The 25,913-nt window shown below is 48.8% G+C and overlaps 2 protein-coding genes across 3 annotated transcripts; both read left to right on the plus strand.

Moving 5' to 3' along the window:
* Positions 1 to 4,374: 4,374 nt before the first annotated feature.
* LOC119653001 (cyclin-dependent kinase 2) lies at positions 4,375 to 15,033 on the plus strand. Of its 2 annotated transcripts, XM_038057429.1 has the most exons (7): positions 4,518 to 4,676; positions 13,734 to 13,762; positions 13,846 to 14,041; positions 14,118 to 14,228; positions 14,306 to 14,467; positions 14,532 to 14,729; positions 14,786 to 15,033. In XM_038057429.1, the coding sequence occupies exons 3-7, from the start codon at positions 13,961 to 13,963 to the stop codon at positions 14,900 to 14,902; spliced, it is 669 nt and encodes a 222-aa protein (XP_037913357.1). In that variant the 5' UTR covers positions 4,518 to 4,676; positions 13,734 to 13,762; positions 13,846 to 13,960; the 3' UTR covers positions 14,903 to 15,033. The 2 variants fall into 2 exon arrangements, with proteins under 2 accessions (XP_037913355.1, XP_037913357.1); XM_038057427.1 differs by lacking the exon at positions 13,734 to 13,762 and having other exon boundaries at positions 4,375 to 4,676.
* Positions 15,034 to 23,584: 8,551 nt separating this feature from the next.
* On the plus strand, positions 23,585 to 25,642 carry LOC119652690 (WD40 repeat-containing protein SMU1). Its single transcript, XM_038056967.1, has 7 exons — positions 23,585 to 23,736; positions 23,796 to 23,862; positions 23,923 to 24,066; positions 24,126 to 24,240; positions 24,302 to 25,046; positions 25,104 to 25,437; positions 25,496 to 25,642. The coding sequence occupies exons 1-7, from the start codon at positions 23,711 to 23,713 to the stop codon at positions 25,592 to 25,594; spliced, it is 1,530 nt and encodes a 509-aa protein (XP_037912895.1). The 5' UTR covers positions 23,585 to 23,710; the 3' UTR covers positions 25,595 to 25,642.
* The last annotated feature ends 271 nt before the right edge of the window (positions 25,643 to 25,913 follow it).

The raw sequence follows: 25,913 nt of genomic DNA on the forward strand, positions 1-25,913 counted from the left end.
TGCAGAGGGTTTACAGGAACTATACCATCCCCAGTGAAACACGCATAGTTGAAATTCTGGACACACTAAAGCAGAAACTGTCTGTTCCGTAGCCTACACAATGACGAAATCTATGAGCGATACCATGACCGTCCGGTTGTGGATAAAATCCGGCTCAATAGGTTACGGTGGGCGGGTCACTTAATCCGTATGGATGAAGATGATCCCACCCGGAAAGTCTATAAGGGCAATATCTATGGTAGGAAAAGAAGACGAGGCAGACCCTGCCTAAGATGGAGCGATGGCGTGGGCCAGGACGCCAGACAGCTTTTAGGGATATCGAATTGGTGGACCTCGGCGCAAAACCGGGATGTCTGGAGTTCCTTATTAAGGCAGGCCTAGACCGGATACCGGTTGTTGCGCCGTTGATGATGATGATGTCTGTCCTGTACAGTCCGTTACGATGATATGACGAAAGTCATTCCAGACGTGTCCAGAATGCAACGTACGCGAGGAACCAGTGGAGTTTTTTTCAGATCACTCAACGAATCCTAACAGAGCGTCCAGACGGTGTAGTTTTCGGTGACGGAAGCGAAAAAGTATGAGGGTGGACTTTGGGGGTTACTCGCCCAGCATGCTGAATGGATCACCACCGAAGGCACCCGCCATACTACTACGCCTGGCATGAATTTTACGGATGTTACCGAAGAAGAAGTTCGATGAGCCTTAACAGCTCGAAGAACTGGAGGGGCCCAGGTCTGGATCGGGTGCAGAACTTTTGGTACAAAAAGTTTACCAGCATGGTGGTTTCCTCTAATGTAAAGTATCTGGGTGTAATCTTGGATCCTAAGCTAAATTGGAGATTGAACATAGAACTGAGGGTTAAGAAGGCCTGTATAGCCTTCTATGCTTGCAAGAGAACCTTTGCAAAGAAATGGGGTCTCCGGCCGAGGATGGTTCTCTGGATGTACACCGCTGTAGTGCGTCCGATCCTAACGTCAGTCTGGATGCTGGGCAGCGAAGTCCTACGGCCACAGCAACATTCTAGATGAAATACCTCGGGAAATCTGGGTATCTCCCACGGACTATGCCACACGCAAGCTAAACTTTATGAGAAACTTTGCTGTAGACCTTCCAACCAGTGCAAAGTGGAAGACCAGCGGCGTGTTGCAACACTCTGATACAGTATTCTTTACGAACGGATCAAAGATGGCCTATGGGGTCGGCGCGGAGGTTTTCTCGAATACACACGGTGTATCCAAGTCGGTCTCCCAGGTTTCGCCAGTGTATTCCAGACGGAAGTACTGGCGATATTGGAAGTCTGTCGAGTGTTCGAGCCCCAAGCGTAACATAGCCATTCTGATCGACAGCCAAGCGGCCATCAAGGCCTTGTACTCAGCGACGACATCTTCCCGTCTGGTAGGGCAGTGCAGAGACGCACTGAACCGTCTGGGCGGCAAGCTCAAAGTCACTCTCCTCTGGGTTCCCGGGCATAAGAACATAGAGGGGAATGAGCGGGCTGACAGATTGGCGGCAAGGCTCTGCTTTTGGCAGTCCTTCGGCGAATACGGTCGGTCTTCCGCTGATGGCAGTCGGGGGCGAGTCTACCCGTACTACCTAGCAGCCGCGGACCTGAGATGGCGAAGGCTTACAAGCTATGCCAAGTCAAGGAGAATTTGTCACGCTTGTAACATAACCCGACCACAAGAGATCCTGCGCCAGACGCGTGCAAATGCATTCAAGATTACGGCGATCAGCACGGGGCACTGGCCCATAGGGGACCATGCCGCTAGGCTCGGCTTACCCTACAACTCGCATTGCCGAAGCTACGGAGAAGGAAAGGAAACCCTCATGTATTTTCTCTGCGATTGCCCAGCTCTAGCTAGAATCAGGCTACGGACACTGGGTCAACCATTCTTTGGGGACGTTAGAGAGATTTCTCGCTGCACGATGGGAGAGCTGCTTTCCTTCGTGAATGCTACGGGCAGGCTCTGAAAATCTGAGCCGGCTGGACTCTGCCTCCCTGCTCCCATAACAACAGTCACGGTCTTAGGAGTTTGTGGCATCAAAACGGCGCACCAAAGCGCTAATTGAACTCCTCGGAACGGCTACTGATACCTACCCTACCTACCCCATGGTCGGTTGGCACAAAGCATTTGTCACTGCGGTGATAACCTACCTTATCCCTCAGAAGGACACGGTGCAAGACCCCGCAGACACAAGACCGATTAGTTGCTTGCCAACTGTCTACAAATTCATAACGTCCATCATCGGTTAATCAATGCCCTACATCTGTATCGCATTGTTCCGAAACTAATAAAGCCTTTGGCGACAGTCATGGAAGGGTGGCATACCACCTTATCAGTGCCTTCATCTGGGGGTGCCAATACCTCAGAGCCTATCCATATAGGGAAGGCCATCTTCCAGGGGGATTCTTTGAGTCCCCTTTGGTTTTGCATGGCACTGAACCCACCCTCATGGCTATTGAATGATGCTAGCGGTCATGACTTTGCAATAAAGAGTGGCATACGTGCTAAGTGCGAACTGGCACACTTGATTTTATAAATGACATCAAGTTGTACGCCGCGACCATCTTAGAAGCCTGTTGCGAATAGTGGACATGTTCAGCCGTGATATTTGGATGGAGTTTGGATTAGACAAGTGTCCAATCCAAGCCATCCGCAAAGGTCATCACAAGCCGCATGTCGGACGTAGCATTAGTGACCTCCACATTGAAGCTATGACCAAGTCAGACTTCTACAAGTACCTACGAATTCTGCAAGGAACCCATGCTCAAGTTGGTGATCTGAAGGGTGCTCTGCTGTCCGAATTCATGCGACGTATGAAGCCGGTGCTGAAATCTCATCTTTCGTATACGCTATCCCTTTACTGGCTTATGCATTCGGAATATTGCCGTGGACGAAGACCGATCTGTCCAAATTCCGAATGCATCATCCAAACTCTGTGTGAAGCGGATGAACCTCGCGACATCGGAGGTAGGGGCATGGTTGACATGGCGGCACAACATCATCGTCAAGTCTTCTTCGACTCGCTGCGTGTTTATTTTTAGAGCAAAGAGCGGGCGAGTCTTGCATGCGGCTGTTTGTCAGGCTGGACTATGAATTGACTTCACTTGACTTGAAGGATCGATCTTTCAATCCTCTGAGTGGGGTGAAGTCGGACCAAAAGCGGATCGATGAATGGAATTCCAAGGTAATGCACGGTAAACACGTGAATTGTCTTTGACAGCCATTTGTCGATTTGCATTTGTCGAACAGATGGCTATGTGCTGGGGAGCTCTTTGCTGAGCCGCAAGGATTGATGTATACCATTCAGGGCGGCGTGGTCGCCCCTCAAGCTTATAAAAAGCTCGTCATGAGAAAACGGGTGGAGAATGACCAGTGCAGAATGTGTGGTTCGGCGTTAGAGACGTTGAACCATCTCATTCTGGCTGCACTGTTATGACACCGATGCAATACACCACCAGGCACAATGCTGTATGTGAGGTGATCTATCAAAATCTTGCATATAAGCATGGACTGATCACGGAAACATGTCCGGTTTACCAATATGAGCCGCCAGCAGTACTTGACAGTTCTGCTTACAGCATGTATTGGGAGCGGCATGTTCTAACTGATCGCCACATTCCACACAACAAGATGACAAGACGCATCTTTCCGCGTATATTATCGATGTTGCGATTCTCCATAATAGCAACATTGAACGGAAATACGTGGAGAAGAAGGCGAACTATGAGCCACTGGCTCGGGAGATCAAAGAAATTTGGCGTCTCGCGCGAGTGGTTATAGTTCTCATAATATTGTCGGCTACAGGTATTGTGCCTAAATCCCTCACGGCTTCCCTTGATGTCCTGCGACTCTCACACAGTCTGGTTCAAACCATCCAGAAGTACACCATTCTGCATACGTGCTCGATGTTGCGGGGAGTTCTCGACCTACCACCATTACCAGCGCCTCTTTAGCTTTTAGGTAGGTAGGATTGTCCAAGCCTAAATGCTTGGCACTTAGTGCTAGTATTAAATAAAATCCCGCATCTGTCGAGATTGTGAAAACTCGGGAAAGGTTAAACGAGCACAATCTGAGGTGATTCTATAATTAAGAAACGCGCCATAGTTCTTTACAGATATTTTGCCAATTTCAAATTTCTTATATGGTTTTTGCTCCGTATCAGAAGTAGTCTCTTGATGACCACCTTTTTAACCCTCTTCGCCTACCAATATTCTATTCAAACCATATTTTCCCCAATAAGTGTACACGATACTCAATACACAAACCATCAGAGACACATCTTCTTCGTCAACTCTTCATCCGCTGAACACCGCACCGTGTCGCTGTCAACAGCATGCTGAAATGCATTCAACGGCATTCAATCGATATTTTGGCGCTTTCCAAAATTCTGTTTTCTGTCAAAAGGTTAGAAGCCTTGGGTCAAGCAAACGAAAATCCCATGAAAAACGCGAATTTTTTAATCGGCAATTGAGTGAGTTCAATTAACCCGGATCGCGATAGTCGAGTCGCTTCTCCGAATGTTTACAAATACGCGACACGGACGATGTGCGACGTGGGAAACTTCCGAAAAGTCGAAAAAATTGGCGAGGGCACCTACGGAATTGTTTACCGAGCGAAGGACACGAAAACGGGCCAGGATGTCGCCCTCAAGAAAATACGTCTCGAGAGGTAATTCGATTTGCTCCTCATTAACTTGATTAGCGCCATAGAAACGGGAAACAGGGCGGCTTGGTTGCGAATTTGCAAGTGGGAGCGTTCCGGGTGGAAAATGCGTGGGTTTTTCACGGGAATTCTGGCGAAAAGGACATTGGGATGTCCTTGAAGAATGTCATGTCGTTCTCGGGGGATTGTGTCGATTTTGTGTGGTGCGTCCTGGTGGAGGCAGCGATACAAATAACGGACTCCATGGACAGCCCGCGGAGGGCCTTGGGCCAGACAGCAAGGCTGGATCCTGTGTGTGATGCGTTGTCCTGGAAATCGTAGCACCACATGATTCGGCTTTGTTGTGTGGCAAGCGCTTCTGTCAAGGATGTGGGAGCGGAAATTTGGAATTTTGCATGGTTTTGGATGATGTGAATGTTTTCGGTGAAGTATGAACTAGTGAACCGTTATAGCGTGCGAACCGGGATTGGACAACGGTCAATTGTGAGCCGGAATTTAAACTTTGGAAAAATTATGAAAAAAACAAATTCATCGATGGAATCCCTTAATAGGAGTTTTTTGCCATTAGTTTTCAAAAAGGATTCCGAATTAATTTAAAATTCCCCAAGCCAGTCTTATGGAACATCAAATTTCCTGCGAATAAGCCGAATTCGATCTTCAAGGATCTTCGCATCGGTCATTGCAGTGGACAAAACTGAACCGCCAGAAAATATCGGCTCAATCTAGAGCAAGTATCCCACGAAGTCCTTCATATTTACGAAGAAGTTGGAGTCATCAACTCGAATGGTAGCTCTTTGTGCTGATACCGTTTTGAACTGGTTCCTGCCTTGTATATCCACAATCCCAACAGGACCAAATTACTCAAGTCTACCGTTTTGCCAACAGCATTGGACGCAGGGCATTCTAAACTGGCAGGAAAGTAGTTTCTTCTGACTCCTTATCATCATATCAGCGATCCCCTTAGGGGTAAACATCAGCTCATCCTTCGGCCACTCCAAATTCGGGTTGTCATGCCCCCAAACAACTTTCCCTATCCAGATTAGCGTCCAGTACATCGACCAAGGGCGTTTCTGAAGCATGTGAAACATAGGTTGGGATACTTCCCGTCTCGGTTTGCTAGTACCAAACTGATTAAGGACAACAATCCATACATAACTTAGTAGCACCAAGAGCGTTTTGCATGGACCGAAAGAGATGATAATCACTTGGTGCCAGGTCCGGACTATACGGTGGGTGCAATAGGACATCCCATCCGAGCTCCCGTAGCTTCTAGCGGGTCATCAAAGATGTGCGAGGCCGAGCGTTATCCTGTTGGAACAGAACACCATTCCTATTGACGAACCCTGGCCGCTTCTGATCTATCGCCTGCTCCAAACGGTCGAGTTGCTCATAGTAGAGGACCGTATTGAGGGTCTGGCCATAGTTGAGCAGCTCATAGTGGATGACTCCCTTCCAATCCCACCAAACACACAGCAAAACCTTCCTGGCCGTCAGTCCGGGCTTGGTGATGGTTTGGGCCGGCTCGCCGCGCTTCGACCACGATCTTTTTCGCTTCAGATTTTCGTACGTGATCCACTTTTCATCACCAATTACCATCCGCTTCAAAAATGGGTCGAATTCGTTCCGTTTCAGCAGTGCATCGCAGGCGTTGGTTCAGTCCAAGAGATTTTTTTGTGTCAACTCGTGTGGTACCCAAACATCCAGTTTTTTTTTGGAATCCAATCTTCTGCAAATGGTTCCAAACGGTTTTATGGTCTATACCCAGTTCCTGGCCAATCGAGCGAATGCTCACATGCCCGTCTAGTTGGATGATTTCGACGATTTTATCGGTTTCTGCGACGATTGACCTCCTACCAGTACGGGGTGTATCTTCGACATCCACTACACCAGAACGAAATCGATCGAACCAACGCTGTGTTGTGTCAATCGTTGCAGTATCGGACCTATAAACTTCACAAATTTTTTTGGCCGTTTTCGTTGCATTTTTACCTCTCAGGTAATAAAAATGTAAAATATGACGAATTTCTTGCTTGGTGGACTCCATTTTTGAGGCGCTGTAACTTAAGACTGAAACGTACGATCATAAAACTGTCAAGGAGACACCTATAGGCCAGATTGTCGTCTTCAAATCGCTGTATAGTATGACCCGATGCGATAAGTACAACACAAGATATGTGAAAGTGTCGTCATCTATTGACAAACTACGACCTTACTTTTCCCCCAACCTAATATCACCCCCGGTATTTCCAGCCCCAACCCAGCGAGATGGGTTTGCCTTTAAGCACTCATCCTTCTCCGTTTCGATTTCTTCCTTCAGCAACTCCTGCCGGAGGAAACCGTAAGCCAATTCTCCTTTGACCTCAGGATCTCCACAACTAAGTTCTCGATGCTCACGCTCCTGCCCAACGTTTGGTTGAAATTCCACCTCTCCATTGCGAACCTTGATCAGTGGAGCATCACGTGCCCTGGTTCATCCGGTATCATCCAACCCAAACCGGTGCCTGTAGCCGTGAGAGACTGAATAATGCACTAGTTGGTCTCCCCATGTTTCCGCTCAATAATAATAATAATCGTTGGCCCAAAAATCCATATTGGATCAGGGCCTTGAAGTGTGTTAGAGCACTTCATTCAAGACCGTAACGATACACCACAAAATTACAGTACACTGTAGGAGGCAATGTGGTCAGCATTGCGCTCGCCCGAGATTATTACGCTGATTTGACTCAGGTACACATTCACAGCTGAGTCGACTGGTATCCGACGTCAAATCACGATACAAATGCCACTGTCCCCAGTGACATTTGAATCGCGACCTTCCGTACGGCAGCCTTGGGCTCTAACCACTGAGCTATCCGGACACATTTGTTGCTCTGAAATTAGAACCTCCGAACTTAGAGATTCGTTTATTTCCCAGTTTTCCATATGTGACCATATTCTGTTTTTTTTCCCTTGGGTAGAGTAGGTGAATATGTCTACGCACTGAATGCTGGCCTCCAGCAACGGAATGCCATCCGACTACCAACACATAATCTCGGGCTAGCCCTCCTATTCTTCAGCTTTAGGGCACCGAATTTCATATGCAATACGGCTCCACAGCATCTCTCTAATAATATTGTCCAAAAAGAGCTCCCCTGTATCTGCATTCCGATGAATCCTATCACAACTTTCAAAAGAAAAAAGACGTGGTCAACATCGTCCGCCAATCCATTGCAAAAAGCACAAAATCGCGCCTTCCCATTCTTGTACTGAAAGCCCACTTGCCCGTTTAAAAGCTGGACAATGAAATAATCTGACCATGCTTTCGGATCTACCTAGGCGGTTGCCCATGAACCGTGCAATCTATCTGGCTCTTGACTCGTTTGAATGAAATTGAAATACCAACTCCTTTGAGTCAGCCGTTTGTGAGAGACTACGGTAGGCAGATGCTACCCGCAAAGCTCTACGTCTCTCCATCAGCACAAGGCGCTTACCATATCCCCCGTTGCCAAGAGCATCAGCCCAAAACTCAGTGCCATACATCAGATGGATTGCGTTGTAGTCATGAGAAGACGTCTCCTGCCGAAGGTAGGTAAATACGTTCGCGCGCAGAGTGTTGGACTCCCGCGACGGCACTTCGTCGGACTACCAACTAAACACCTCCCCATCGCTAGCCTGGAACCGTTTGCCACATAACTTCGGGCTAGTCTCCGAACTCTCCCGCCTTGCAGAGACTTCATATCAGCAAATCACTTTCACCAACGAGAGGAGAGAGGAAGAAGAGAACTGTCAGTTCGGGGAACACCCTGGCATCTAGCTCCTCCACCGGTCGAGCTCTATCTTCTTTACAACGAGAAAAACCCGAACATAATGAGCAACACGGCTCTACCTGCCAGCACTCCTCAGCATCTCTTCGACAATGTTGTCTGGAGAGAGATCCCCTGTGATTAAATAGAACTGCTGACGACTCCCACCCCACCTTCCACAAGAAAAAAAATGTGATAGGGGTCGTCCACAACTCCATTGCAAAACTCACAATCCGGAGATCGTGTCTTCCCAATCTTGTGGAGGTAAGACTGAAAACCTCCATTCCCACTTAAGAACTGGGTAAGGAAATAGTGTCACCATGCTTCCGATTCAGCCACGCATCTAAGTTGCCAATGAACCGCGCAGCCCATCTGCTTCTAGTTTCAATTTGTCAAGAGAGTTGCCACTCGTCTAGGGTGCGTTGCCGTTTTTCACGAGCGACCACCTCCCTTGGCTCTTTGCCCTTGCGGTTGTATATGGCTTGCAGTTCCTTAACAAGAAGGACAACCGGAATCACTCCCGCAATCGCCATCACGACCGGTTCAGAGACCGTGCGGTACGCAGACGCCGCTCGCAAAGCTCCCCGTCTCTGCACTTGCACGAGACGCTTACGATATACTTCCTTGCCAAGAGCGCCCGCCCATACCTCTGCACCGTAAAACATGACAGATTGCGTTGAGCTCATCAGGAGACGTCGTCTGCTAAATGTAGGACCTCCAATATTTTCCATTAGCCTACTTAACGCCGGAACTCCAGTTGCTGCTTTGATTTGCTTAAAAAAGCTCATCTTTGAGTCAAGAGTCAGCCCGAGGTGCTTTACCCCTGGTTTTGACTCGATTATCGACTCGCCGAACGATATGGGACCCAGGATCGGAATTCTCTTTTTAGTCAGGACGACGACTTCGGGTTTTTCCAGTGCATCCGCTTCAATATGCCGAGTCTGTTTTACGCCTGTTCAATAGTGTGTTCAGCAGCAAGCACCGCGACATCATCTACATAACCGACCAGACGCGACTCTTCTGGCATGTCGAGTTTAAGTAGACTGTCATAGATAGCGTTCCAGAAACTCCGCTCTAGGATGAATCCCTGTGCTACCTCGACGTGACCTCCATCCTCCTCTGACCCTTTAGCGTTTCATAGAGGAGCGGTTCCTCAGATAGTCACTCAATATCCGTAAGAAATAGTTCAGCACGTGGAAAGTGTTGTCTAGTGTGCCTAGAATGCCTTTCCATTTTACGGAATTAAAGGCGTTGCTGACGTCAAGCACCACCTAACGAGTTCGGCTGGCTATGTGCCTCCGCTCGTCGAACGTCATCCACGACTTGCATCAACTGTGAATCTGCCTTCTCTAAACCCGAACTGCCGTTGAGATAACTCTCCGGCATCGCTTCAGCGAATCTACTTCTAAGCTTTTCCAGTACTTTTCCAGCTGTGTCAAGCATACAAAGCGGGCAGTATGAAGACGGAAACTCGGGGTGATCTTTCCCTTTGCTGATCAGCGTAAGCCTCGCCACCCTTCAACGAGCAGGAAAAATGACCTCTTTCAGGCAAGCGTGATGGGGGAATACCAATTTGTATACCTCTGCATGAATACCCCATTCAACTCGTCGACCAGATCCTGCCAGCATCGAGCTTTGCTCCTGTTTATTGCGCGGCAGAGTCTCCTTTTGGCTGATCTGTATGACGGACATTATGATACATGCCTCCTCTCGGTCGCTTAAGTGTTGTATTAAACGGCGGAGCCTGTGACACTCCTTCCGAAGCTCTGCAATTTCAACAGTCCACCAGTGCATAGAAGGTTGGTCACGAATCGATGCCCTCCTGGGCATGAGGGTTCTGCAGGCCGTCGTTATCAGGTTCATAACTGAATTTACGACAGTCTCAACTGCAGCGCCACCAACCCAGGGGTACCCTTCAATGCGGCCCCACTCGTTCCAAGAGTTTCGACAAACCTCCCGGTGTTGACTTTCGCAACGTTCCATGCTCAGAAATAAGGCCGGGGTGGCGCACACCGAGAATTTGTGTCCACCACTTTGAAGGCAATGTGTCGTTACGTCTGGAATGCTTCTCTCGCAACCTGGGCGCCGGATCGTTGGGGTGGATCCGGTGTTTAGAACTACCAGTCCTGTTTTCGCCGCTATTTCGAGAATTCGTTTTCCTCTGGAGTCTAAGTGATGCCTACCACATTCAAGTGCTTTGGCATTGAAGTTAACCCTGACCAGATCCGCCCATCCGTGCCTAAGCAAAGCATCAAGCCTGCGTCTCATTCGGCGTAAGATAGACATTGAAAAACGTTATCTTTGGACACCGAACCCAGACAAAGCCGTCGCCTCGGCCTTAGATAAGAGCCCTAAGGAGGATGCTATTCCAAACCCATATGGCAGCGGTACCTGATATGTCAGGGTGCCATGGAACTGGGTTCTGGTTTCGGTACTGCTCACTGATGGGCACTAAATCAGCTTTGGCCTCCGCAGCGAACTCGCGAGCGGTTGCACTCCGGTGCATATTGGTTTGTAAGATGCGAATCATGTTGACCGCGTCCTGTTTTTTTTCCAGTTCTGCCCTGAAGACTGAACACTGCCCCGAGCCCGCAGTATGCACAAGGTTCTCATCGCGCTACGGTCCCTGCATAGGACGCAGCTTCCCTTTTCATTGCAAGTATTCGCTTTATAGCCTGACTCACCGCATTTACGGCATGTTGCCCATCTGTCAGGTCCCCGACAGTTTGCAGATGTGTGCCCATAGTCCAAACATCTGTAACATTTGGTTGAGGTGGCCCGGATTGGTATCCTACACACTACCCAACCAATTCTGATTTTCCTGCTGTTTAGAAGCTTCCTCGAACAACTTCCACCACAGTGAGTTTTTGACTTCGGGAGTTCGCAGAGGTGATACCAATCCGGACATTCACGTTTGATGGCCTCTTCTACCTCGTTATTTTCTGTGAGATAGTCAAGGTCTCGAATTTCCAGAGAGCACATTGGTTCCAGGCCGGAAATCAAAGCTTTCTCTCCCAGAAGACCCTTGACTGCTTCACAGATTGTAACTTTATTTGTTGTCCTCGGGCCTAATTCGACTAGGACTCCACCACCCTTCGTTGTAATAGATTTCATTGAGGACTTCCGCAAAAGTCTTGTCTTCTGTCGACTTAATAAGCAGAGCTGATGGTCTAGTCCTCCTTCGTCTCGCCACCTTTTCTTATGGTGCTCCGTCCTTTGTATCCGCCTTAATTTTAAGCACAGGTTTTCTGATGACACTGCGTGTCTTGTCCCTCTTCGCCTTCCTCTTTTGAGCCCTGGAGAATACCTGAGTGAAGTGTCCTTCAGATGCCCCTTCCACCTTTCGTTTTTTCTTCAGTTCGCTCTGCAATCGGCTGTCTGTGATCTGTTTGCCACTCGTAGTGTTCTCATTGGGAGGCACGGTTGTTTCAACTTCCTACGGATTTTCTCTTATTCTCCATGTCCGCCTACAATATGAAATTCTGTCCAGGAGGTCCTCCAGCTCCATCAGCCCGTTTTTTACCTCTTTGCTGATGTTCCTCTGGAGGAACGTCACAGATCGCATCCGCTTCACAACTACCGCACATTTCTTGATAAGTCGTAGTCGAGTAGTCGACAACCCTTCCACTCGGTTTATATTCAAAACAATTGGGTTAGTTTCGGGAGTTTCCACTGTGCCTCTTTTCGCAACTATAGCACTGCATGGTACTGTGCTGAAAAATAGTTAAAAAGCCGTTGCCCAGAAAAGTGCCGTCGAAAGCAACGTTGTCGAACATCTACCGAAGACGTAGGTCATCCAGATCGCCCAATTGAGGTGGCTGCGCCGGAAAACTTTCAAAAAGTCCTAAAAAGCGTTATGTCCGATCGTAGAGTGGGGTTTGAGAGCATAGAGGCATAGATCCTGAAGATATCAAAGGGCACTGTGTTCAAAATTGTGCATGATAATTTGGATAAGAAAAAATGCCCCAAATGGGTACCGTGTAGGCACACAGTGAAGCAAATACAACGACGAATTGATGATTCAGAACGCTTTTTGCAGCTGGATTCATCATTATACTCCGAAGTCAAAAAGAGCGTCAGCCGAATGGAGACGATCAAAGGGCCGAAGACACAACAGTCAAAGTCATCATCTCTGTATTTTGGAACATTCATGAAATTTTGCTTTTCAACTTAAAATGAAGTTCAAAAGATTTGTTCGCAGATCTTAAAATGAAGCTCCGGGAAGGCAAGAGATTCGGCCCCGATGGCGGGGTTATAGTCAACTGAGGCCTATTTTCAGACTAAAGACACAACATTTGATAAGAAAGACATCGAAAGTTTAGAAAAATCCTGAAATGATTGTATCGCTATGAAAGGAATCTATCTCGATGACTAAAGTCGAATTTAGCCTCGGGACTTAACTGTTTTACTATAATCAGCTCGCCAGGACGTAGGATCAGTATTCTCTCTTTAGTCAAAGTGTGGGTGCAGATAGCCGCTGTATGTGGTGTGCAGGTAGCCGTTTTCGGACTCTTTAAGTTCACCAGGAAGACTTTCGGCTTGTGCAACGCCACAAAGACATTCCAGCGATTCATCCACCCTGTTTTGTTGTCTTCTTCCGAATCTGAGCACTTGGACCATCTCGAGTGCACTTTTCAACGTCTCCTTGATGCCATTGAAAAATGTAGGTGCCGACAGAAGCAGGTGAAATTTCTCGGCCACATGATTACCCCTGATGGAGTCCAGCCTGACCCAGACAAGGTTGAAGCTATTAAGAACTTTCCGCTACCAAGCACGGTGAAGGAACTGCGACGATTCTTGGGCATGTTAAACTTCTATCATCGTTTCTTGCCCAAGGTCCCTCATCACCAAGCGACCCTTAACGCTTATTTGTCTGGGCCCAAAACCAAAGACTCGCGAGGTTCCGTGGTCTGTTGAGACCGTCCAGATGTTTGAAGCGGTCAAACAACAGCTTGTAGATGCAAGACTGCTGGCATTTCCTCGGCCAGACGCATCCTTAGCTGTGTTCATCAATGCCTCAGATACAGCGGTAGAAATCGCTCTTTACTAAGGGGTGAACCAAACCTGGTAACCGTTGAGCTTCTTTTCTAAACAACTCAAACCAGCTCGGCGTAACTACAGCGCCTACGATCATGAGCTCCTCACCCCGTACGTCTCCATCAAATACCTCTGTTTCTTCCTTAAGGGTTGGCTGTTCATATGTTCATTTTTTGATGACGTGTAGAAGAATACATTGATTTATAGCAAAAGCAATCAATAATGTAACCTTCCATTTTATCAGGTCTGTTACTCAGGAAACAATAACAAAAGGTATTAGATCTTGAGCCCAAAACCCTGAACTATAGATCCCATTGCATTCCAAACATTACTAATCTTATCCCAACACTTTCTAGTGAATCGGAGGGTGTTCCATCCACCGCCATAAGGGAGATTTCCCTGCTCAAGGGTCTTAAACACAAGAACATCGTCCAACTGTTTGACGTAGTCATCGCTGACGCAAGTCTGTACATGGTATTCGAGTACCTGAATATGGACTTGAAGAAAATGCTGGACAAGTGCAAAGATCAGTTCACACCACAACTAATAAAGGTAACGAATTTCTACAAGTCTAAGACAAATCATTAGGGGATGTTTCGTAACGTTTTGTTTTGACTCCAATTTGCAGTCGTACATGTATCAAATGCTCGACTCAATAGCATTTTGTCATATGAATCGGATTCTCCATCGCGATTTGAAGCCCCAAAATCTCCTGGTTGATAGTCGCGGGCATATAAAGGTGAGTGATAGTCCTGGCGTTCATTCAGTTTCAACTTGACTAAGTCCATAGTTCACCCTTTAATATTTTATTCACAGTTGGCCGATTTTGGTCTAGCCCGCTCTTTCAATTTCCCCATGCGAGTGTATACGCATGAAGTTGTCACGCTCTGGTACCGAGCACCGGAAATCCTTTTAGGCACGAAATTCTATGCAACTGGCGTAGATATTTGGAGTTTAGGATGTATTTTTGCAGAAATGGTAGGCCGAAAACTGACCTCCTTAAAATTACTGAAAAACTGGTAAACAATTCCATCCCTTCCAGATTATGAGACGACCCCTGTTTCCCGGTGATAGTGAGATAGATCAATTATATCGAATTTTCCGCACTCTTGGAACGCCAGATGAAAATATTTGGCCCGGTGTCTCTTATCTTCCCGATTATAAATCAAACTTTCCGAAGTGGGAGTCGCCGAATCTGCCCGACGCTTTGATAAAGCATGAGTCATTTGATCTACTCAAGGTAAGCCAGCCATTGGACACAAGGCGCAGTTTTTTTTTATATCGAATTAATTGCAGAGTATGATGCTGTACGATCCGAATTGTCGGATTTCCGCGCGTAATGCTATGCAAAACGCTTACTTCAATAAAGTGGAACCGGTGCTGCAGGTTGCATTGCCACAGGAAACGCCATAGTTCATATTGTAATGCTATTTTTTTTTTACAATAACTAAAAGTGCATTTTATTTATTTCGTATTTATCCAAAACATTTTGTCAACTTTATAAAGTTAAGAGATAAAGTTTAGAAAATTTTTTTATAACGTAATCAAAGATTTTGTTATTCATATCAATCATCATATCAAGACCGTAACAGCACGCTTGAAGGCAACGTCGTCAGCATTGCGCTTGCTCGTGATCCAGCTACAACACAAAGCCCTCTGTCACCAGTGAGATTTGGGCCGTTACCTTCCGCTGCGACAGCTTCGTTCTAAAATCGCTGAGCCATCCGGACACCATGTTACTTAACTAACAACAGTCCTGTCTGACAGATGCTCTCAATGTACTCCTCCCCTAGACCTCCACGCTAAATACGTGAGTCCGGATGTTGGACAGCAAAGCCCTACGGACATAGTCGCCGAACCCTGGGCATTTCGCGTGGACTACGCCACCAGCAAGGCGAACTTCGCTATGGACCTCCCAACCAGGACAGCGTGTCGCAAGGCTATTGTGGCGCGGCAGGATTCGCGGCATTCGAAAGAGAGATTGTCTCTCAGTAGACGCACCAACCCCGACTCTGTGAGACCCGGGTCTCGGGTTCTCCCCGTGTACCAACTCCGCGAGGCTGGCAGCAAATTCCTCTCGGCGGGTTGTACGTAGGCCGAGTAGTACGAAAGGCAAGACTTGGGTCCAGGACGGATCGTCGCGTGCCATAATGGCGGCTTTCAGTGCCCGGTGCCAACGTTCTAGCATCCCATTGGATTGCGGGTGCTATACAGTTGTCCGCTGGCGTTTAAATCCCAGGAGTTTGCCTAACTCCGAGAAAAGGGTGGACTGAAATTGCATTCCCTGGTCAGTGATGACCACTACAGGGACGCCAAAGTGAGGTATCCACCGTCGACATAGTAGGGCCTTTGCGAGATTCACACGGTTACAAGTATTGCCTCACAATCATCGATAGGTTTACGCGGTGGCCTGAGGCAATACCTCTGAAAGACATTACGGGGCAATTTTATGCCAAAGCCCAAGTGACCGCCCTCGCCGTACGCGTCCCTCCGTTTTGGCGACGGAACCCAGAACTGTGGTTCGTGCATTTGGAAGCACAGTTCCAGATGTCCGGGATCACAGCGGACGCGACCCGCTTCAATCACGCGGTGGTCGGCTTGGAGGAGGAGTCCATCCTGCTAGTGTCCGACGTAGTGGAATCGGCTTCGTACTCGCTGCTGAAGACCGAATTGATCAGGCGCCTATCAGTAAGTGAGTTGGCAAAACTAGATCGCTTGCTGGCAAGCCTAACGTTGGGAGATCGAACTCCCAGTCAATTGCTGCGCGAAATGAAGTAATTGGGTGGGAGTAAGGTCGACGACGAATTGATGAAATCGCTTTGGCTGCGTCGGCTCCCGGAGGGCACCCAGGTGGTCCTCGCGTGCGTCTCAAGTTCCTTGGAGGCACTGGCAGCTGCGGGCGACAAAATGCACGAGGTATAGGCAAGCGGGCGTGAGTCTTGGCTTGCGTAAGACATTTTCGTGGCGTTTCATCCTAGTGGATGTCAGCTTCCCCATACTAGGTGCAGACTTCTTGCGTCACTGTGGATTGCTGGTGGACTTGAAAAAAAAGTCTCTTATGGATTCCACGACCAACCTTAATTCGTCGGGACAAATGGTATCTCACAATAATCTTTCCGTTCTTTTAGAAGACATAACCGACTCTCGTGTTCGGGCACTTCTCCAAAAGTTCAGCCAGATTACTACCGAGTGTAGTCTCTCCAAACCAGTGAAGCACAATGTGCAGCACCACATTATCACTACTGGTTCCCCGATCTTCTCGAAGGTGCGTCCTCTACCATTCCAGAAACTGGCTATTGCGCAGAAAGAATTTGAATAACTCATTCAACAGAGTATCTGCAGGCCCTCAAACAGCTGTTCGTCTTCTCCACTGCATATAGTCCCTAAGCCAAACGGCGAATGGCGCCCATTTGGGGATTACAGAAGACTAAAGAGAAGGAGACTTCGAGAGAAGAATCCTCCGAAGAATTTTTGGCCCCCTACATGAGGATGGACGATTCCGTAGCCTACACAATGACGAAATCTATGAGCGATACCATAACCGTCCGGTTGTGGATAAAATCCGGCTCAATAGGTTACGGTGGGCGGGTCACTTAATCCGTATGGATGAAGATGATCCCACCCGGAAAGTCTATAAGGGCAATATCTATGGTAGGAAAAGAAGACGAGGCAGACCCTGCCTAAGATGGAGCGATGGCGTGGGCCAGGACGCCAGACAGCTTTTAGGGATATCGAATTGGTGGACCTCGGCGCAAAACCGGGATGTCTGGAGTTCCTTATTAAGGCAGGCCTAGACCGGATACCGGTTGTTGCGCCGTTGATGATGATGAGAAGACTAAATGCACAGACTGTTCCTGACCGATATCCAATTCCATTCATCCACGACTTTACGCATCACCTCGCGAATTGCCGCATCTTTTCGACCTTGGACTTAACCAAGCTCCAGAAGACATTCCAAAGACGGCAATATGCACACCCTTTGGACTCTTCAAGTTCACCCGGATGACTTCCGGATTGTGCAATGCGGCGCAAACCTTTCAAAGGTTCATACACTCGGTCCTGCGAAACCTTGACTTCTGTTTCGTATATTTGGATGCTGTTTTGATCGCTTCTTCTTCTGAGTCTGAGCACTTAGCCCATCTCGAGTGCATTTTTCAACGTCTCCCTAGGCCGGGTTAGTCCTAAACGTTGAAAAATGCAAGTTCCTTCAAACGCAGCTGAGATTCCTCGGCCACTCCATTTCCCCTGAAGGAATACAGCCCGACTCAGACAAGGGTGCAAGCGATTACAACTTCCCGCGTCTGAAAACTATAAAGGATTTGCAGAGGTTCTTGGACATGCTAAACTTCTATCGTCATTTCCGGCCCAAGGCCGCCCAACACCGTCTGTTTTGAACGCGTACATGCCTGGCCCCAAAACTAAGGACACACGAGAGATCATGTGGTCTGAAGAGGCTGTCAGCGCGTTCGATAAATCCCGACAGCAACTGGCTGATGCTACACTCTTGGCATTTCCTCTGCAAGATGCACCCCTAGCCGTTTTTGTTGATGCCTCTGACACCGCAGTAGGTGCCGCTCTTCACCAAAAGGTGAATCACGTCTGGCAGCCATTGAGCTTCTTCTCTAAGCAGTTGAACCCCGCTCAACGGAACTACAGTACCTACGATCGCGAATCCTGCCGCGCCACATCACTCCGCCCCCAGATGAAACCGAGGGGTTTCAGCGACTGAATCCGCAACTGCGTTCCCCATCAGTCCGCGAAGCGAACGTGCCGTTGCTTTGAGGCGCACACGGGCTTCAGCCTGAACAGAGAGACCGCCTTTTCGTGTCCACCGATCTCGAGCTGGAAGAAATGTTCTCCCCGCTCGAGAACGCGATACGGGACTTCACTATAACACAATATTTTATACCGGTGAATGAAAATGAAACATGGATTGGAACCCACGATAGAGCATAAAACCTCTACTACCAAGCCTTATTTCGACCTACATGTGGTGGGCGCCAGGAGTTCTTTCTTAATGAAAAACTGCAGACTGAGAAGGATGAAGGCGGGTTTCCCGCCCTATTTTGGAAGCTGCAGGTGGCGAGCGATAAGGTTGGGGTGGGCCGCCGCAGGGATACCATAGCATATGGCCCCCACGAAGGAGAAAGCAAGACGGATATCAGCTGGTCCTTTCCCGCCCATTCCTTGTGTGTTAGGATTTGGTAAGTTAGTCCTCCCCCCTTATTAGGGCGTTTGGCATTTTAATTCCTTTTGAATTGAAAATTTCGGTGCTATCACTCCGCCTCGAGATTTCACGTCTCTAATAGAGTAGTGTACCCCGGGCGGGTTTTGTTTTGTTGATTACTGGGTCAAGGCACGTGATTCAATCTCTATGCCCTGACAGGGACATAATTTGTGAGAACCAAGAACCCCGGCCCACATATTGCCTAACTGCTAACATTCGGGTTAGTTCCAGCACGTACTGTCCGGTTCCATATATTATCTCGCGCAGACGGTATTTACGACTGATAAACTTTTTAGGGGAGTTTGGTTGGTTGACAGCCTTGACTATGTTGGTGTCAAGGTGATATAACGCTGGACTCTCATCGTAACAGAGTTGGAGTCACTCCGCTTCGACACTCATTGCCTCCAAATCACTAATCGAGCAGCAAAATTGTCAGCCTTTATACTGCGCTCCTCCCCTGATTTTGACTCCATCCAACCCTCTTTAGCTCTCTTCAATTCCTTTGTGAGGGATACCCTCGAGTACAGCTCCGTGATCTGGTCACGTAACTGTGATTGTCTTGCCCTTGAAAATGTGCAAGGTAAATTCACTGTTCCTTCCTTCTTCTTTAAGGAAAACTTTCCTCGTGTGGACTACCTCTCCCGTCTCCGCTTTCTGAACCTCCACGTCCTACAACAGCGTAGATCCTATCTGGATTCATGCACATTTTTCAAACCTTTCTCGTGTTTGATGGGCTGCTAAGCTTATAACGACATTACCTGCATCCTACGTCTTATAATACACGTGACGCAAACATTTTCAACGTGCCCTTCGCGGAGCTCGAAGTCTACTTCCATTCCTCCATTTGATTAATCCTACGCTTTCCTCATTTGGCCTTCTTTCCCGTGACAGTTCCACCGCATCGCTTTTTCGAACGTTCTTGTCGCCATGTGGCACAAGCGGGTTATGGCGTCCTGTGTTTCAGGACTCCACCGGCAGTAAAACGATGCTTGTTCGACCTCCGTGACCTCGCTTTATCGATCTCGAGGCGGATAGTCGACGGACTGTTCATCATTTTCCCATCCCAAACGGGCACACCGACAATGGTGATCGAACGTGAGATGGAAGAGCACACCCGTCTGGCAGCGTAACGAGACGCCGAGCAGCGCCACGAGCATAGACGCGACCTCCACGAAGGAGAACGAGATTCTTCTCTTCCCGCCCACCAACTCCTACGCGAACGCACGTTAGTCAGCCATCACGAGGAGGTCCAGCCTTATGGTTTCGAAACTACGAGCATAGACGCGACCTTCTCGAAGGAGAACGAGATTCTTCCCTTCTCGCCCACCAACTCCAGAGGCCACTCCTGCCCGAACGCACGTCAGTCAGCCATCACAAGGTTAGTAGCATTAGCCAGTGCAAGCTGTCCCCCTTCTGGCGCTTTTGGGCATGTTTTCTGCAAATTGAGTCGCAGTTCCATGTCCACCGCATCACGAGCGATACTTCACAAGACAACCTGACCCTATGGGTCTTGGATATGGACACCATCAGTGAAATCTCGGATATCATCCGCTCGCCGCCTCCGACCGAAATGTACTCGACGCTTAAATCAGCCATCATCTCCAGGATTACAGATTCCCCGGACGCTCAGCTACACAAGCTGCTCAGTGGCGTCGAACTCGGTGATCGACGCCCCTCGCGGTTACTACGCTATATGCGCTGCCTCGGGGGCATGCGCATAGCTGACGACATCATTAGGGTCAAATGGCTGGAACTTCTTCCGCAGCAAACTCGCAGAATGCTGGTCCTCATCAAGAACGAAACGCTGGACGAACTCGCAGCCGTTGCTGATGCCGAGATGCACCAGATCAGCCCGAGTGTCTGCGCCACGTACACATCACGTCTGCGGCTTCAACCACAGGGGACACTCTGAGTCACAAGGGCTCGATCATCAGCGTAGTCGTTCAGAAACTCCGGGACCAGACCCCAGGACAGGGAATTGCTGGTACGACAACTAACATGGCACCCTGGCTATACGCAGCAGCAAACCTTGTCTGCGCAAAACTCTCCCTGTTCCCAGAGAAACTAGAGTTGCCGACGATGCACGTGGTGACCCTCGCCGGCGAAACATTCAAGAAACGGCTCTATGTCTCCGACCGCAGCAAGAAGATACGCTTCCTAGTAAACTCAGGCTCCGCCATCTCCTTCGTCCCGACGCGGTACGCAGCTAAACCCCTGCAGAAGCAAAGCCTGAAATTACAAGCCGCCAATTGGACACCTGTTTCGACCTTTGGAACCCAGTAGCTTATCCTCGATCTCGGGCTACGCCGGCCCTTCCACTGGCCGTTCGCCATCACCGACACGCAGACGGCCCTTTTGGGAGCTGATGCTCTTTCTTATCACCGGCTTCTTATCGACCTTCGCCACGGACGTCTCCTGGATAGGATGACCGGTCTCTCCACGGCCTATACTATCGCCCCGCTTCGGAACATGCACACCATCAGCACCATACCCACACCATTATTTCCCGAGGACCACCTCGGCGACGCATATTCCGATATTCTCACTAAGTTCATTAAGGCCGCCATCCCATCTGGGGAGCTGACTTCGATCGCTGACCTGCCGATCCATCACCAAATTGTCACTAGGGGCCATCGGCATTTTCGCGACTATGCCGCCTCGGTGGAGAACGCCTTAAAGACACAAAGAAGGAGTTCGACCTCCTTTTTGAGTGCGGCCATCGTTAAGCCCATGGGCTAGCCTTCACCTAGAACCCAAGGGCCAAGGGCGACTACCGCCAACTTAACGCACATACTCGACCAGATCGGTACCCACTGCCCATCATCGAAGACCTCCTGCAGGACGTCATTGGTTCGGTTTTCACGGTTATCGACCTAGAGAAAGCCTTCCACAGATCCCGATGGCCCCGGGCGACATCTGCAAGACCGCGTTGACTGCGCCCTTCAACATTTTTGAGTTTCTTGGCATGCCGCTAGTGTCCTCCACTTCCTCAGAAAGGTCCCTTTTGTTCGGGCCAATCAGGACGACATCTTTGTCTTTTCTTACGGTCACGACCAGCATGAACGTCACCTGGGTCAGCTTTTCGAAACGCTACGCCAAGCCAAGCTCCGGATTAACTGGGGCAAGTGCCAAGTTGGTCTCCCAGAGGTCCTTTTCGCCGGAACCTCTGTCAACAGCGAAGGCTTTCGACCACCATTACCGAAGACGCGTGCTATCATCGAGTTTCCAAAAGTGACCGATTCATCGCAGCTTAGGCCCTTCTTCAGGATGATCAATTATTATCGGGGTTGCGTTCTATACGCCCCCCAGTGCCAGGACCGATGCCTCGAACACAACTGTCGGTGCGGTACTCGATCAGCAGCGTCCTAGGGACATCTGGGTCCCCTGGGTTTACTTTTGAGGAAATTATCGGGCACAAAGCTCAACGTATAACCCGAGCTCTTGGCAGTCTACATGGCCATCAAGAACTTTCACCGCATTCTGGAAGGGCGGAATTCGCACCAGTGCAAGGCTTTGCTCAGGCAGAGCAGGCAACTGGACTTTATTAGCCAATTCAACGCGCGCCTGCAATATACGCCAGCCATATGGTCGCAAACACTTTCTCGCGAGTTGAGACTGCCTCTATGGCCACAGTGATATTTGTGAAGAACATCAGGGAAGCCCAAGCCAAGGAGATTGAGCTTGCTCACCTCCTTGGCAGTCCTCGCATCAAATTGCACCGTATAAATCTCGACGGCCACAAGGCCTACTATGCGGAACTCAATGAAAACATCAAGCCGTACCTGCCACCTTCTTTACGTCGCCCAGCCTTCGATACGGCACAACAGCTCTCCCACCCGAGCGGACGCGCTACCGCCAAGAGGGTAGAGCTTAAATTCTTCTGGCCCAGTTTCCGTAAGGACGTCTTTCGCTGGGCTACACAATGTGTTCCGTGTCAGCTCTCGAAGGCTCATCGCGCCGAGCTGGACAATTTACGTATTCTGGACGAGCACTTTGACCACACCCACCTATATATGGTCAAGATGCCACTTTCTGACGGCTACAAAAACTGTCTCACGTTCATCGACCGCTACACACGCTGGCCTTAAGCGGTTTCTGTAAGAGACGTTGAGGCTTCCACGGTGGCCAGAGCCCTCTTCGACCACTGGATTTCCATTTTTGGTACACCACTGGAGATCACAGCGGATCAAGGCCGCCAATTCGAGGTGGAGTTGATGTCTCACCTCGGTCGCCTTGAGGGTGCACACCATGTGTACATAACGTCATACCGTTCGCAGGCAAACGGTATGGTCGAGCGGATGCACGGAACACTCAAGGCTACCCTGAAGTGTACACCAGAGATGTCCTGGCTCCGCGGACTCCCGGCTGTCCTTCTGGGTCTCCGCATCACCTTTAAGGAGGACAAGCAAGCATGATCGGCCGAGATGGTGTTCGGCACATCCTTGCGCATACCGGACAAGTTCATCGTGGCGCAGAGTTCCATCGAGCCTACTCCGCATGACTTCGGCTTGGAATTCCATCGGCTCTTCAACGCTATCCGTCCAGTATCCCGGACTGGATACACATCACATCGTCCCTTCGCTTTCAAGGACTTGGTCACCTGCAGATCTGATTCCTTTTCTATTATCATTTTCTTTCTTTCCTCCGATGAAGATAATTTATTACTTTGGAGATCCTGCTTACTTGAACACTATTGATCTAGATTGAAATGTCTTTTTTTTTCATTTTTCAATCAAATAAAACAATTTCTTTTTTCAAATAAAAATCGGTTAGTATCGAACATATTCCGCCATAAACAATTCTTCCGCCAACCAATTCAGCGTGGGATTAACGCAACCAACTTCATTCATATTGATGTGATACTGTCAAAGTGACATATTACTTACAAGTCCATGGTGGGTTGTAAACAAACTGATTTTTGCTAGATTCCGTGCGGATACGGCTGTTCTGCGTTAATTTTTGATAAGTTGCTGATACGTTTTCTACACTTCAAGATGTCTATAGAAATCGAGTCAGCTGAGTAAGTATTGGGAGGCGTTTATTTGCCGACATTACTCAGCCTTCCTTGACCCATTTCAGTGTGATTCGGTTGATCCAGCAATACCTCAAGGAGTCTAACCTTCACAAGACTCTGCAAACATTACAGGTAAAAATGTCCTTTAAAATATGTCTATTTGGACTGGCGACAATTTCAATTGATTTGCAGGAGGAGACGGGCGTGTCGCTCAACACTGTCGACAGCGTGGATGGGTTCGTGTCGGACATCCACAATGGCCACTGGGACACGGTCCTTAAAGTCATCCAGTCGCTCAAGCTGCCCGACAAGAAGCTGATAAATCTGTACGAGCAGGTATGGAAGCAGCAGATCCATCCCCCAACACACAATATTGACCGCAGTTTCTTTTGTAGATCGTCCTGGAACTGATTGAACTGCGAGAACTCGGAGCGGCGAGGTCGCTGCTGCGCCAGACGGATCCCATGATTATGTTGAAGCAACAGGAACCCGAGCGATATATCCACTTAGGTAATGTAGCTGAAATCCTTGTAATTAAGGAAGGTTCATTTGGATTTCTCTCTGATTACAGAAAACATGCTCCAGCGCGCCTATTTCGACCCCCGCGAAGCCTACCCGGAAGGCAGCAGCAAAGAGAAACGCCGCAACGTTATCGCGCAAGAACTTAGTGGTGAAGTCCACGTAGTACCGTCTTCCCGTCTACTTGCACTTCTCGGACAGGCCCTCAAATGGCAACAACATCAGGGTCTCCTCCCGCCTGGCACGACCATCGATTTGTTCCGCGGCAAAGCTGCCATCCGTGACCAAGAAGAGGAAATGTATCCAACGCAAATGTCGCGCCAAATCAAATTCGGTCAAAAATCGCACGTCGAGAGTGCAGCGTTCTCGCCAGACGGTCAATATCTAGTCACTGGAAGCATTGACGGCTTCATCGAAGTGTGGAACTTCACGACCGGAAAAATCCGTAAGGATTTGAAGTACCAAGCGCAAGACCAGTTCATGATGATGGAACAGGCTGTCCTCGCTTTGACGTTCTCTCGAGACTCGGAAATGATTGCGTCGGGATCGCAGGATGGGCAAATAAAGGTTTGGCGACTGATGACGGGACAGTGCTTGCGGCGGTTCGAGAAGGCGCATTTGAAGGGGATCACCTGCTTGCAGTTTTCACGGGATAACAGTCAGGTGCTGTCGGCGTCGTTCGATCAAACGATTCGCTTGCATGGGCTGAAATCCGGGAAAATGCTGAAGGAATTCAAAGGCCATCATTCGTTCGTAAATGAGGTGACATTCACCCCCGATGGGCACAGCCTCTTGAGGTAGGTAGACTATCTTACTTCGCAGAGCTAGAACATAATTCGGTTATTCATTTGCAGCGCATCATCCGACGGAACTGTGAAAATCTGGTCGCTGAAAACTACTGAGTGCGCATCAACGTTTAAACCTCTCGGCAACGAATTATCTGTGAACACCGTCCTCCTGCTTCCTAAGAATCCCGAGCACTTCATTGTTTGTAACCGCTCGAACACGGTCGTCATCATGAACATGCAAGGCCAAATCGTGCGCTCGTTCTCATCAGGTAAGAGAGAGGGAGGAGCCTTTATCTGCGCAACATTATCGCCGCGCGGAGAATTCATCTACTGCGCAGGCGAGGATCAGGTGCTCTATTGTTTCTCGGTGTCGTCCGGCAAATTGGAGAGAACACTGAACGTAAGTTGCTTGATTTCCTCTTGGCTAAGCCACTCTTAACAAAATTTGGCTGTTTCAGGTTCACGAAAAGGACGTCATTGGACTAGCGCATCATCCACATCAGAATTTGCTGGCGACGTACAGCGAGGACGGGTTGCTGAAGTTGTGGAAACCTTAGATTTAGGATTTTAGTTTATTGTGCCGTAATAAAGAAATTGTACCCTAACTTGGTCTTTTGATGGCTTAAGGTTTGAGACGGTGGAAAGGTATAGCCAAGGTTTGATGAAATAGTTGCAGATTTGTTGGTTTACAGCATTACGAAAGGTGAAAATGGTCTAAAGGATTAAGCGGTGACCGAAAGACCTCTTAGCTAGCAGAAAACGACTTAGAGGGTGGAGCTACACCGAAAACCTGAGAAGTTACCCAGAATTCTGAAAGTCCATCTGCAGTACTGAAGTGTCCCATCGGTCCGTGTTTGCTCGCCTCTGAGCTATCCA

The sequence above is a fragment of the Hermetia illucens genome, chromosome 3 (assembly GCF_905115235.1).
Source record: "Hermetia illucens chromosome 3, iHerIll2.2.curated.20191125, whole genome shotgun sequence".
In the NCBI taxonomy this organism is placed as follows: Eukaryota; Metazoa; Arthropoda; class Insecta; order Diptera; family Stratiomyidae; genus Hermetia; species Hermetia illucens.

Coding starts and splice junctions, on each gene's coding strand:
- LOC119652690 (XM_038056967.1), top strand. CDS start 23,711: ATGTCTATAGAAATCGAGTCAGCTGA. Junction 23,737..23,795: donor ATAGAAATCGAGTCAGCTGA/GTAAGTATTGGG, acceptor GACCCATTTCAG/TGTGATTCGGTTGATCCAGC. Junction 23,863..23,922: donor AGACTCTGCAAACATTACAG/GTAAAAATGTCC, acceptor ATTGATTTGCAG/GAGGAGACGGGCGTGTCGCT.
- LOC119653001 (XM_038057427.1), top strand. CDS start 4,552: ATGTGCGACGTGGGAAACTTCCGAAAAGTCGAAAAAATTGGCGAGGGC. Junction 14,042..14,117: donor TCACACCACAACTAATAAAG/GTAACGAATTTC, acceptor TCCAATTTGCAG/TCGTACATGTATCAAATGCT. Junction 14,468..14,531: donor GATGTATTTTTGCAGAAATG/GTAGGCCGAAAA, acceptor CATCCCTTCCAG/ATTATGAGACGACCCCTGTT.